This window comes from Pseudopodoces humilis, chromosome 1 (genome assembly GCF_049639895.1).
Source record: "Pseudopodoces humilis isolate 2021_Gansu_Grassland_sample_001 chromosome 1, ASM4963989v1, whole genome shotgun sequence".
In the NCBI taxonomy this organism is placed as follows: domain Eukaryota; kingdom Metazoa; phylum Chordata; class Aves; order Passeriformes; family Paridae; genus Pseudopodoces; species Pseudopodoces humilis.
Window position 1 is genome coordinate 132,034,416 of NC_142200.1, and position 14,355 is coordinate 132,048,770.

The 14,355-nt window shown below is 37.3% G+C and overlaps 1 protein-coding gene across 1 annotated transcript in view; it reads left to right on the forward strand.

Moving 5' to 3' along the window:
- LOC102107218 (macrophage mannose receptor 1) overlaps positions 1–14,355 on the forward strand; it is a 55,221-nt gene that overhangs the window by 11,601 nt on the left and 29,265 nt on the right. The window contains exons 5-9 of the mRNA XM_005518759.3: positions 1,247–1,360; positions 3,584–3,730; positions 7,436–7,618; positions 10,528–10,685; positions 14,052–14,165. Coding sequence (XP_005518816.2) covers positions 1,247–1,360; positions 3,584–3,730; positions 7,436–7,618; positions 10,528–10,685; positions 14,052–14,165 — 716 coding nt within the window. The remainder of the gene's footprint in view (positions 1–1,246; positions 1,361–3,583; positions 3,731–7,435; positions 7,619–10,527; positions 10,686–14,051; positions 14,166–14,355) is intronic.

Consider the following 14,355-nt stretch of genomic DNA (forward strand, 5'->3'; position numbering starts at 1 on the left):
CAATTTCTTCTGTCTAAACTGTTTTCAATTTAAAGATTTGGTCAAAATATGGGTTGTTTTTAAAATCACTGTGAGAAAATTATTGTAGAAATTAGTGCTCAAGTGAGTAAACTGTTGCTGACGCAGAAGGTAGTTATTAGTTGATGTGTTTTAATTGCAAACTGATAGATATGGCAGCTAAATGTATGTGAAGATCAGTTTTTCATTATGCAACTACCCTGGCAGTACTAGGATTTCTTGTCATGCTCAGTTCTCAGTTGTCCTAACCACAAATTGTCCAGAAGAAATAATAAAGCATGTTAATGTGTTGGTGCAGGATCGGATCTAAGATTCCCATCCTTTCCAGTCAACAACCTCTCCTTTTAACTTTTCTGTGTTTCGAGTGCTGCCCCTCATGGTGGTGTCAAAGACAGCTACAAATTGCCACATCTTGGCACGATGCCATCAGTAGAAGCAGAAACAAATGATACATATTGCACAGTGATTTTCTGTGAACTGTGCTGAAACACACTTAAATTAAAAAAAATCAGCAGGCATCCAGCTGTGCTTCCAAGCCTTACACCGAGGGCAGAGATAGACAGTTGATTAATAATGACTATGAATAATGTTCAGCAGAGCCATACATAAGCATGATATTTCTAAGTGCGTTCAGAGCTAGAGGAATAAATTTGAACTGGTTTTTTTTTGAAGCTTGACTTATCATTGGCTAAAGAACTGAAATCAGATCAGTCTGAAAAATGCACAAGATATACTGTTAAAAAGATGATGTTTGAAATGATTGCATTTTAATGTATTTTGATAAATGAGGACAGTTTTTTTTACACTGTGAAATTCATGCTTGTTAATTTTATGGAAAAGAAAATAAATGCTGGGAAACTATATCTATCATTTTAGAAAACTGATTTTTGGTTTTCTGACCTTTTATGCAACTTTATCCATTTAATATTTTATAGTTCTGAAAAGAAAAAGTTTCATGTTTGTGATCAGTGGTAGCAGAGTCATTTTGTTTTCTGTTGTGATAAAATTCTCCAAACCTAAATAGATCAAAACTCTAAAACAAAACTGACCAATGTAAGATGACCTGTTTTTCAGGTTTAGCATAACCACCTTAACTAGAATGTTAAAAATTGTTAAAACTTGTACAAGGAAAAAGGAGAAGGCTTAACTAGAATTCAGCTCTCAAGTTTTGAGGAGTGTTTGCTCTTGCTGTGGACTTGCAATATCTCTCTCTGTCTCTGTTGCCTAGGTCTGACTCGCACACTGAGCTCAGCTCTCTGGTTTGGTCTTAACAGTTTGAATTTCAACAGTGGATGGCAGTGGGTTGGTGGTGCTCCTTTTCGGTACTTAAACTGGGTTCCAGGTAAGGTTAAATTCATTGCTACTCAGTTCAAAAGGCAAAAGTTTGGTCATTGTGTAACAGATATCTTTTCCTAGCACTCCATTCTCCTGCAGTTATTGAGCTTGTTTTGATGCTGAAAGATTCTGATTGTGGTTATAAACACTGTGAGTAATGGCCCTTATGCTAGGGATATGCACCAGGCTTAATTATTATTCATAATAGAAACGGTAGCCTCAAAATCCATAGGAAAATTTTAAGTCACCTGTTGATGCTTCATTTGCATATCTTCCTAATCTATTTTATTTCTGGATACAGAAGAAATCAGGTGCTGTAGATGTCTTCATTTGTGAGATTAGACTGATCAACAGTGGGGTTTTTTTTGTTTGTTTGTTTGGTTTTTTACTTCAAATTCCTTTCCAATATGTTTATGTTCAATTTTTTTATTTGCTTGAGGAACAGCTTTTCATTTTCATCTGGGATTAACCTACCCACAACAACAGCAGATATCAAACTGAACATTTGAGGCTAGACTACTTTCATGGAAGCCCAGCTACTCCACAGGTGTGGCTGCAGAGTTGAACTCTGGTGTCATCATTAAAAAGTTTCTCTGCCATCTGTTCATATGGTGAAATCATCTCTGGTTGACTATTCAGAGTGCCAGGACTCTTGCCTTGTTCCTTTGCAATAGCTATTTAGGGAGCTTTTGGAGACTGATTTAAAGTAGGTGTCTGAAGTTCTGCATTGTAAATGCTCTTTATTTTCACTGAGCATTTAATCATCAGTAACTGTAAGTGTGTGCTCCAGTGTATCACCCAGGGCCTTTTTTGTGTAGAGAAGACCAAAAGCACATGTTAGTTGGACAAACTTTTTGAGTAGGTAAGCTCTGAGGAGTGAATTGAACTACTTGATAAATAGTTCTCCAGTGGAGGGAGCACACGGGCAAAGAGAAGAACTGCAAGTGGCTGTGAAGGTATTTATAGGACTGAGATGATGTTCACGATTCTTAAAACTGCAGACAACTCTCAGATGTACTGTAAAGAATTAAATTAATATGGGGCTTGATGTAACAAAAATGGACTACATTTACCCTTAACTGCTTATGTTCCTTAATTTCATTCAAAAATAATACTCTACTCTTATGTCCATATAACATATTTTACATTTTTGCTATCTCCTTCATGATTTTATGTTGGTCAGCCTCCCTCTGTCTCATCTGCTTTGCACTGGATGTTAAAGAACTGGCTTTTCCCATTAACATATTTTAAGGGGATTTATGGGAACTTCATACTTTTCTATCTCTTTAGCCCTAAATAAATAGAAAAAAATTGAACTGTTATCAATGTTTAAGCAAAACCAATTTTGCTTAGATATTTTGGGGCTGTAGCTGCCAATAGCTGAACTTCTTTGTGCAATTAAACAACTTAAAATAGTATTTTTGAAGTAAGCATATCTATTTCTCCTATGACTGCAAATATAAAAGTATTTAATCCAAAGTAATGAAATAATAATGGTATAAGAGAATTTCAGTGAACAATCTTGGACTCTAAAAATATTAGTTTGCTGTGTTTATTCTGTGTAGTACTGATGCTTGTTATGTAGTATAGTGATGTAGAGTCAGAAATTTAGTAACAGTATGTCAGATCTTGAGAAGTTCACCTGGTTTACTGCTGAAATTTCTTCTGTTCTGCAGGTTCTACTTTTCTTCTAGGTGTTTTTGTTAGTGTTAATGCTAATCAACTACAGAAAAAATATACAAATATTCTGATATTATCATACTGTTTAGACAAATAAGCAGGAAGTTCACATCAGCAAAATAATTACTTATTATTTTTCTTATATCAAGTACAGAATTTGACTAGCTTACAGAACAGTTTTTTTGCCTAAAGACTGTCCTCTGGACCTTAGACATTCTCCATTTAGAAAAGGAACAAATTTCAAAGAAAAGAAACACATACACTGTTACCAGGATTTTGAACATGTGAAGAAGCTGTTAAATTATGAATTTTCAACTTATGGCTGCTGTGGAAAAATTATCTCTTAAGGGAATGAACTTCCCCACTTCAGGCTAAAGGACTGTGGAGTACCACAGTTGTCTATGTGTTAATGCATTTTGTGGTTGAAGAATAAACCAGAAGGGGATATGAGAGTTGAGAGCCTAACCCTGTTGTGCTTATACTCTGTTGCTGAGATTTGTGGTGGTAGTTTTTTGGTTTCTGTTTTTCATTTTGTTGTTTTTTTTTTAAGGCCATCCTTCTCCAGAACCTGGAAAAATCTGTGGTGCATTGAATCCTGGCAAAGGTGCTAAGTGGGAGAGCTGGGAATGTGATAAGAAACTAGGCTATATTTGTAAACGAGGAAATGCTACTTTAGAATCTTTCATTATTCCTAGAGGTAGGTTTGGTAATAAACCCTCAACAAATTCTCAATGAACAGTGTTTTTTATCTCTAACTGGAATAGCTGTTACTGAATGTGGTAAAACCAAGCAAGGGACTCTGTAGACTGTGGTTTGACCAAGATTCCCTCTAAAAGTGAACAGTGTGTTCTTCCTTTTTGCTCTGGCCTCCCTGTTTCCTGTGTAATCAGTGTTTGATATTTGCCTTAAAAAGCAGTTGGTGTTTTTTTAATATTTTTTCTGCTTTTGCCAATATAGAGCCAGTCCTGTTACAAGCAGTTAGGACAGAGGATTCTGCCCCATTTGTTTGGCTTTGCTGCTAAGAGAAAAAGCCACAAGAATGAGCTGGTGTGTTGTTAAGTAGATATTGAAATACATATTAATTAATTAAATAGATAATTTGGTATTGAAATCAAGTAAATTAATTGTCTTAGCTGAGAAAGACTTCAGTGCACGTTTAAATAATTTCTTAATTTAAGACGTAAGTTTTGTTTGGATTTGTGTACAGGTGATATCCAAATAGTTTTATTTATATAGGTTGTTTTAGGTTGTTTGGCTGACTACTGCTCAGCTTTTCAGGTTTCTTACATAAGTTCTGAAACACTGATGCCTATAAATATGCTATCAGTTTAAGACTGGCTTCTATATTATTTATATTATTTAAATTTAAATTCAGGGTTTTTTTTTTGGAGGGAGGTGTGTGTCTAATGATCATTACTTCCTTTTGAATTTGGCTTTTGTTCCTAAACCCCACCCTTTGCTTTACCAGCAATTTGAAGGAAGAGAAAAAAGTTCTCAATTAAACATAAATTGCTGAGTAAACACTGTGGCAGATAAACCTGAGATTGGCAGTGGTTTACTTTATAAAATATTTTACAAAATGTCCCATGGGAGGAAGTAATAAAAGGAGTAAGCATGGAATCATGCAAGGTGTTAGGTGCCCTCAGCTGCTAAAGGTGTAAAGGAAAACTCATGACAGATTATGTTTTCCTGAGTTAAGAAATAAATTAATTGCAAATTCATACATGTACTTAGTTGTTCGCCTGTCACTAAGCACAAAGAAATGCCTCTTAAATTTTAACCCTGGAAGTTGTAATCGTGTCTAAAAGGGCAGTATGTGGGACAGAGGAACATTTTACAACAGAATGTAATCATACTTGTACTTGAAACAAAGGCGGGAAAAAACAGAATATTTGTTTCCATTACAGATGGATTTTCACAAAGCAAACATCAGCAGGATTGTTTTGCGTTTTTATTTTTTGCTTCTTGTAACAAAATATTTTTCCAGCAGGGGGCCACATCATGTTGTACATCAAAGTATCTTCGGGCTACAGAGCACTTGTTCTGTAACCCAGCAAAGTAGATTAATAGAAATGTATTCAGGTCAAATTCTAAATGCTGAAAGGAAAGGCTGTCTATCTTCCTTCACCAAGTGATTGCCAACATAGATTTCATCCCAAACCAAAAAAGTGTGATGATCTTAAAATAGTGTTTCCAAATGTTTCTTTAAATATTCTGTTAGAAGAAATAAATTCTCTTACTGTTATTGCTGAGATGCTGTGTATCTCTGTCTTATCAGACCACATAGCATGGATCTAAGAGAGAAATTTGAATGTCTGAATCATGAGACTGACTTCAGCTTTAGACACACAAGTCAAGTACTGCGAGATTTTGCAGACTTCAGAAAGTCAAGCTCACAAGAAAGTCAGCTTCACAAGAGTACTTGCGCTCTATTTGAGGAATAACTGTTCTACAGCTACAGGCCAACAAATTTATCAGCTTGACATTTGGAATAATATTGTTTACACATTAATGTAATATTATCTTTTACCTTTTATTTGTGATAATTTACTTTGCCTCTTTTGTTTAAGTGAAATGATGTCCAGGGAGTAACACTTGTTTCCATAAGGATGAAAAAGTAAACTGGATGGCTTTGAGTTGTCTAGTAGATTCTTTAGAAGTAGAATGAGGAAGCATCAAGTTAATTTTTGCTGAGTAGCTGAAATGAAGAACTGAAGAGTTTCTTGTACTAAGAAATCCCCAGCAATGTAATTCAGTAAGACTTAAACCAAAGAAAGTAGACCACCAACAGCTTTTTTTTTTTTTTTTCCTTTCTTTTTTTTTTTTTGTGTCCTGCAACAAGTTCCCTGGTGTTACTGGGTCTACAAGCACAAGTTTTGCTGTCCTGCCATACCTGCTTATCTGTTTTAGTGTTTAGTGAGTCATATTGTCACAGTCTGCATCCACTTGAATAAGAGATGTTCACGGACTCACTGAGGCATGAATACCTTTGTGAGCCTCTCTGAGGCCATGTCTGAACTGGTGATTTCTGTTCTATGCAGTGTTTGCAGTTTGCAGAAGGGTATGTTGAGTGTTCTCTGATTTTTGACAAAGCACTGTAAGATGCATGTGCTCAGAGCTGAGGCCAGGTATAGGACAAATTTGGCGGCTGTCTGAAGCATCAGACTAACTTCCACAACAGCGTTTGTCACCGCTGGGCTCTCTTGTTTCTCCCAACATCACCAAACATTCAGTTTGTTTTCCTGGGGTTCCCCCACCCTCTATTTCACTTTTTCCTCTCCTTTGGCAGAATTGAGAGGTCTCTGACCAAGCATTATTGAGCCCCTTGTCCTGGGGAAAAAGTTTAGTTTTGCTAGAACTTTGTGGGAGCAGGCTAGCACTTTTTAGATTCAGATCTGAATGGGCAGGTACTGTTTATAATAGAAATGTGTGTTGTGACACAAAGTATCTATTAATCATCAGTATAGTCCAGTTGAAACAGGATACATGCCTGCAGCATGGGCCTGACTGGTCATGAGTTTGGGTGTCTATTTAAACATTTCTACAGAATATATCCCACTGTTAAACAAACACATTGCTTCTTCTTCTGACATATACAATTTTTTTTTGCCAGCAGAATTTCTGAAAACCTGCTGTCCTTGTTCTACTCTATATTGCTAAACCCATCTGCTGATTATAAATAAAGAGCTGCAAGAATCCTAATTTGTTTCTACAACAGCAATACTCTGTTTATTATATGTTCGGGTGGCACTCCTCCCAAGGCTGAATTGTTTGCTGAACAGCAATGTGCTTGTTGGCAATACCCTGGTGCTCTTCTACTGAGCTTCTGAAAGCAAGTTTTAAGCATAAATCATTTAATTTGACAACATAATTTTCTCAGTTAAGCTGCTGAAAAGGATTCCTAAAAGCAGTGATCTTCTTTGGGTTCTCTGATTCTTATTCTCAGTTATTTATTTCCGTAGTTTAGCACATGGGCTAATGCATAAAGTCCCTAGGTTTTTGGGAAAAATAGTTAATCTCATAAATATGTATTGTAAAATCAGGTTCTTAACATATAGCATGGGGGTTAAAGAGAGGTGCTGACATCAGTGTAGAAAAATTATAAAGCACCACTCTGCAGACTTTGCATTTTAGTATGCATGTATGCATGCATAAAAGATAAAACTGTATTTTAATTGTATTTTCTCAAGTTACAAACACTTGTTCTTTAAAAACAGTGTGGAAGTTTCAACTTTCAATTATTCACGTAGATTTTTATCACTATACATATTTGTCATCTCTTCTGTTCTTCTTGAGGAAAATATATGACTGAAGTTTTTTTGTTAAATATTTTCTGATGTGATGTTTAGTCTTTAGTTAAGAACAGAATTCTGAAACTTTTCATGGCAATTTTTCTTTTCAGAGACAAATGTGCCTATTAGGTGTCCTGATCAATGGATGTCATATGCTGGTAACTGTTACATAATTCACAGGGAACCCAAAATATGGAAAGATGCCTTAACATCTTGCAGGAAAGAGGATGGAGATCTGGCGAGCATCCATAATGTCGAAGAATACAGCTTTATTATTTCTCAACTTGGGTACAGTGAGTATATTTTCATAATAACATATATATATATTTACTGAGTAAAGAAGGTGTTTTGAACATGTCTTACCTGTTAATAAAATGAGGAGACTGTTTAAAAATAATTGTCCTGATCACAGATTGGAGAAGGAGTTAAATTTTAAATTTAAAAATCAGAGGTAATAAAAACAGAGAATAGGAGCACAAAACCCAAACAGACTTTGCTTCCACAAAAAAGCTGCGGTGATGCACACTGCATTATCTCTAAACTCCTGTTTCTTAGGATCTGCTTCTCCTTCCTTTCTCCTTTTATACAGGTTAAAGCAATTTAAAACTTTTCATAAGATAAAAGGATTTTATGATTGATCTTCAAAAATAGATGGGGGGAAGCAAAATCTGCTGGTTCAAGACAGTTTGGGATCTGTGCCCTGTTATTAACACTGCCATGTCCTTATGTTTCAAGTCATGTTTCTCCTGAAAAAGAATCCATCTGTCCCAGTACATGGATTCAGATGTACCCCATATCAAATACAGTACTTACGTGCTTGGTTTCTGAGCACACATTTGAGCTGCTGCAAGGCAAGTTAGTCTACAGATGCAAGATGTGTTCATGAGGAGAATGAAGCTGTGCTGACTCTGAGGCAATTTCATGGTTGCTGTTGCTTTACATGAACCTGCTTTTGCATGGAGGAACTGCTTTTCGTGGGAGAAGCAGGTTCACACCCAGGTGTGCTTCTTTGCAGTGACTGATCCTATATGTGCTTTCAGTGCCAGGCAAAGGTGAGTTTATCCTTCACTGGAAGTGTAGCCACGCACTTTGAGCTGCAGCATAGCAGCAGTCCTGGAGTGGAAATAATAAAACAGTTGACATACTTTACTTTTGTGTCCTTGCTACCTCCATGGAAACTTGTGCTTACCTTCACATTCCTGAAAGAAGTCTCCTGAGAGACTTGGTTTTTCACGAACAACATGAAACCTTTACTCTTTTAAAAGATACTCTTAGGAAAGGTGGGACTTCTTGATGAGACATTAAGACATTTGATAGAAATCAGATTCTAAAGGAAACTAGTTGTATTTTCACCTTATATATGTGAAGTAGGTTATTACATAGTTTGACACCTCCTCCAAAGTCCTTTCCTGAACTGACTGCTGTTGTTTTTGTAAAATTGAGTGTTTTTGAAAGGCAAATAGTCCTGAAGGAAAGCAGGCTTCTCACAAATGACACACTAGCTGCAACAGACTGTTTTGGAAGCATTCTTGTCAGAGGAGTAAAACTGGGACAACTAAAGAAGCCTTTTACAACAGTTTATGAGTGTATCACATCACCCTTGTTCACCACTGAGAGGAGAACACCGTGTATTGCAGTGCCTAGAGAATCTTGTCTGCATCAGACCACTGCTGTACAGAAAGAACAAAAGTTTATCTTTGTGCAAACAATTCACAGTCCCATGATAAAACAAAGGAAGAAGGGGTACAATGAGATTAATATTGTCATGATAGCTGAGCTTTTGTTGGCATCACCCACAAAGGAGAACTTTAGAGAGGAACATGAAGAATAAAGAAGTGCATTCTGGATGTTTACACGGAAGTCCAGCATGTGATAGGGCACAAATGTGGCCCAGTGCATGACTGAGAATGGGAAGCAGCTTTACAATTTACTGGAAAAAAAAAACCTCTCTTGGTGTTTACAGCTGTAGAGATGACTGCAAAAAAGCAGCAGTTCTAGTGAGGAAAGAAAATGTTATGTAGGAAGAGACTCCATAGATTTGCTTGGCTTATTTAGATGGCTTTGATGAAGTTATTTTGTTAAAGAATGTTGTTTATTGTTCGTATTACCTTGGTGTGAGCCCACCACTGTAGGAGCTCTGGGCATGGACAATGCCTCCTCTGTGCTAAATGCTCAGTAAAAGTAGACAGAAAGATTTTAAGAGGTAACTAAACAAGAAATAAATTAAAGAGCATGGATGACAGTGGGCAAGGGGGGAATTGAGAGCATGATGGACAGTAGAATTGGAACACTCAATGTGTTAGTAGAAGAGAATTTAAACAGGGTGCTGAAATGCAATTTTGGGGGACTTCTGAACATAAAACACAGTCTGCAAGAAGGGGGAAAGGTGTGATTTTGAAAATGGAGCCTGAGAGCTTGTGAATTTAATAGGGGTGAGGTGGTAAGGAATTATGGATGAGCTATGAGGGCTGATCACACTTAGATGCAGTAAAGGCAGGAGAGTCAAGGGAGGGAAGGAGAAAATACAGAGGGTTGACTCTCTGTCATTCAAGCGACTGGCTGGGAGGGTGATATTGGCAGTATCTTGGTTAGCCAGAATGGAAAACCTCTCAGAAACAGACAGTGTGAAGTAAATTCCTTGACCAGTCCTGCAGTTTCCCTTAAGCCAAAAGCCAATGGTTAACTCCTTTAACTGTAAAGTGAAAAAAATTCAACAACCACTGTCATTTCACTTTACTCAGAAATAAATAAAATATAGGAACACACATAATGGGAAAACTTGCAAATACTCTGGTTTTCAGCTCTAAAAGACATCACTGGGTGTCTTAGCTTTAGAAAATAGGACATTCCTTTTTGCACTATACTAAAAGTAGGAGGAAAAGGGGAACTAATTTATTTAGGCATTTTTTCATATCTTGTTACAAGTGTTTTGAATTGGAAACCTAGTTGTGTTGCAATACAATTCAGCAAAGGGAGTATTGTGGTCATTTTCTATGAAGCAGAACACCCTTATTTTATTGCCACTTTGGGGAGTGACCTTTCCTGATGACTGGAGTGGGTATATGAGAATCAGTCTGACTTCTATGAGGCTGAGAACCCTAATTTCCTGACTGCCTTTTCAACTTCCTGAGAATAAATTTTTTCTTTTCCACAAAGACAGAAATTCACATTATATGACAGGAATGTTAATTGTATGTTTTAGAACCATCTGACGAGCTGTGGATTGGGTTGAATGACCTCAAGGTTCAGATGTATTTTGAATGGAGTGATGGAACACCTGTCACCTACACAAAGTGGCTTCGTGGAGAACCCACTCATGCAAACAACAGACAAGAGGACTGTGTTGTTATGAAGGGAAAGGTAAAGTCACATAGCTATTGACCAAATTGTCTTATAATGTAATTTATCATTTGGGCTTTTCCTATGCAAGAGCAAATAATAATGATAACTTAAAAAATGGGGATATTACCTATTGAAGCAGCCTATTGTAGAGTCAGGAATTAATTTTATGAGAAAAGATCTGTTTAAGGTTACCAGAAAATTTCACTGTTTCCTCCAAGAAGCAGACAAGTAGTAGCAACTGCTCCCCAAGATCCATATTTTTTGATTTCAGTTTGCGCATGTGGACTTTTAAAATAATCTTATAATTACACTGAGAAGCAGATGAACATATAAATGTGTTTCTTCAGGAAGCTAAGAAGACATTTTGGATATGTCTGGCTTCTTATGTTTTGACTGAATATGGGATTCACATTTAAAAATTGCACTAGGAATTTTTATTGATGCTAGAGAGAAATGCTCTCTTCAGAAGAAAATAGAAATCTTAATTTTATTTTTCTAGTCAAAGTTATCAATCTTGTAGGTGGTTTAGATTTTATTCTTATATCTGCGCTGCACATGAAGAGCTGTGAGAAATGTAGTAAAATATTTAGCAGTGGCATTACTGAAAGCCTTTCCTGAGTGACTGTATACCTACAGTTTAAAGGCTGCTTTGAAAAGGCTGATTTCTGGAATCTGGCAATGGTCAGTGACCCAGGAGTATCACAGGAACACAGAGGTAATACCTGGCATAAAAGTCAGTCTTTGTTGATGCTGTATTTTTTTCCTTTTTTGTGATAATTAAAAATATTAAGCTTACCACCTCCTTTAGAGTTTGCCTATTTTGTCAGGAGGGGAAAAAGTGTGTACACAAACCATACGTATTTTCTTACTTTGTAAAATTAAAACTTGATGGTTGTACTTTTGCTATGCTTTTGGTGACTGCACTTATAAATTGAAGAGGAAAGCTAAGGGTCTTTTTCTCAATTTCCTAGACACTCTATTGAGCTCTACCTGGAGCACAGGCTCTCAGTCAAGCTCCAGTAGGCTTAGTTTTCTCACTTGCTTCACTTCAATGAAGTCATCAGCAGCAACCTTGGCCTGTATGCATGCACCTGGCTCATGTGTCACCAAAATTCTGGTGCAGAAACACTGAAGGTTGAGTGCAGCAGGAGAGGGCTGAGCCAGCTCTGCAGCAGGAGAAATTAGTAGGGCACATAGAGGAGTCCCTACTAAAAATAAATTAAAAAAATATATTCTCTGCTGTATTAGTGGGCATACTCTGGTGAGAAGAGTGTAAATGTATATTTCTTCCATGTCAGCCATGCCATGGTGCACATGGTAATTGAGCCAACAGTCTTTTAAGGGTGTGAGAATTGTGCTGTGTTGTCTGTGCAGTGGCTATGCCAGTGCTGGTTGAGATGATTTGCCTATCAGAGTTATAAGGTCAGACAGTGGAAGGAAGCTGAGTGCTCCAATGTGAGAGTCAGTCAATTGAGATTCTAAATGGCACTTGCTTCAAGGACTTCTATTCTGGTCAAGGCTGAAGAATTTGCTCAGGCCTGGGAAGTGAACAGGGCAGCTGGCCTTGGTGCATGTGGGTGCTGAGTTTTTAGGAACACACACTTGAGGTCGTGTCTCACCTACCAGCCTGTGCCCTTTGGCTAACCCCATCTGTTGGTGTTAAGGTTTATGATATTACACATGGAAGTATTGGTGCAGGAGGCATCAGAGGAAGTAAGAGGCAGACAGGCCTCATTTTGTGGTTTGAGTAGTGCTTTAAAAAAGTTTTGGGATAGTTCTTGATATTCATATTTCCTAGATACATTTTTAAACATTTATATATTTTTACAGTCTTTTAGAACACATAGGGAAGCTGAAATTCACTGGTAAAGCTCTGATTTTCATTAAAATTACTTGACTGCCTTCAAACAAGCATTTCAAGAAAAAAACAGGAAGGAGCAGAACCTGTTTTGTCATTTTCTGAGTATTGAGATGGTGTTTTCTGGCCAAGCCAAGTGTTATGGAATTTGAGGAACTTAGATTAAGGTTAAAAATTTCTATTTGTGTACAGAAGTTGGCATCCACTAGATTTTAATTTTCTGCAAATCTAAGTAAGTCACCTGTGATGGTTCGAATTCCCGTATGAGTTATATTTTTCTAGGAAATAGAAACCTTAGTTTCTGTTTCAAAGTTAGAGGAAAGACGGTTTGATAGTTTCTATAAGAGTTCAGGAGAAAGGCAAGGCAAGTAGGGATTCCAACTAGCCCTAGCAGTATCATCTGGTGCCGGGCACCAACAGAATGGTCTGGAGTCAGTTCATGCTGCTCCACAATGCCAAGACCTGGGAAAAACTATTGTTGCTCTACCCTACTGTTTTCTCCCCCTCCATGTGGCCATCCATTGAAATCTGCTGGATAAAGAAATGGATGGAAAAATAGGAATCATTGCTATTTATGTCCTCATTCTCACTTTGTAAAGTGTTACTTCGTCAGTAAAATTTTGAAGTTCAGACCAAAGCACTGGGTTCATTTACAAGGAGGCAACAATAGTTACAGATATATGCAGTGGTGTGTATGTGTTGAGGCAAATCTGTTGACAGAAGATGACCTGACATTTTAAAAGAGATCCAGCATTTGGTTGGGGATTAAAATAAAATTAGTTTGAGGATGAAGGCATCAAAGCATTAAGATCTGGGCCCACTGGTCATGTGCTATATGCCTTGCTAAAACTGCAGCACTCAGTGCAGCCAGATAAGCCATGATCATTGCTCAGAAATACAGTTTCAGTGGCAAGCTTAGTGCTTAATGGTCAACAACCACCTGAAAATACTCAGTCTGGATGGCGGTCCTTGACTTTGGGAAGGGAGGACTCTATCCTCTGTTGGTCCAGGCCTTTTCTTCCTTCACACCTAACACAGGATCACTCACTACAGAAGGATCTTGGTGTCCTTCAGCACTGAATACATATTAAGTAAGACTTGTATCAAAACCTCGGAGGCCCTTTTAATTCCAAGAGCAATACATAGATATACTGATGGCTGTAGCTATAAATAAAAGTAGCAGCCTGCTGTTCCTTTTTGCAGCTTTAGAAGACTCGGCGTCCTTTCACTTGCATCAGTGCCCAAAAGCAATATGGAAAACATGATGTAGGTTTTGGCTGAAGAAATTCCATGGAAGTTGTACTAACTCACTATCTCTTGGAATCAGCTGTCAGCTGACAAAACAGTGCATAACTATAAGTTGATCTTCTCAGTTTGTTGATGTTTACCCACCCAAGTACATTTATGTTTCCATCGTTGATGCTTTTGATCAGTCCTAACAAAAAATTATTAAATACTTAGAAGTATAAGACAGTTTTTTTTGAAGATTAAATCCCAATTGACTGAGGTTCTGTTTGTGTGTTCAGGATGGATTTTGGGCAGACCATTCTTGTGAAAAGAAAATTGGCTACATCTGTAAAAGGAAACCTATGTCAGATGCTCCCACAGAAGAGGAAACTATTGACATGGGCTGCCAGAAAGTAAGTGAAGAAAAAGTTGTCTGATCTGAATAGGCTGCTCAGAATGATAAAAAAGAGAAACTGTCACCTAGGTGACAGAAAACCCAGAAAAAATAGGTTTTCTGTTTCATCATAATCAGAAGAGTTTGCCTGCTCATTTCTATGGCAGATGGGGTAGGTGATATACATGACTAAAGCTAATCTAAGACAG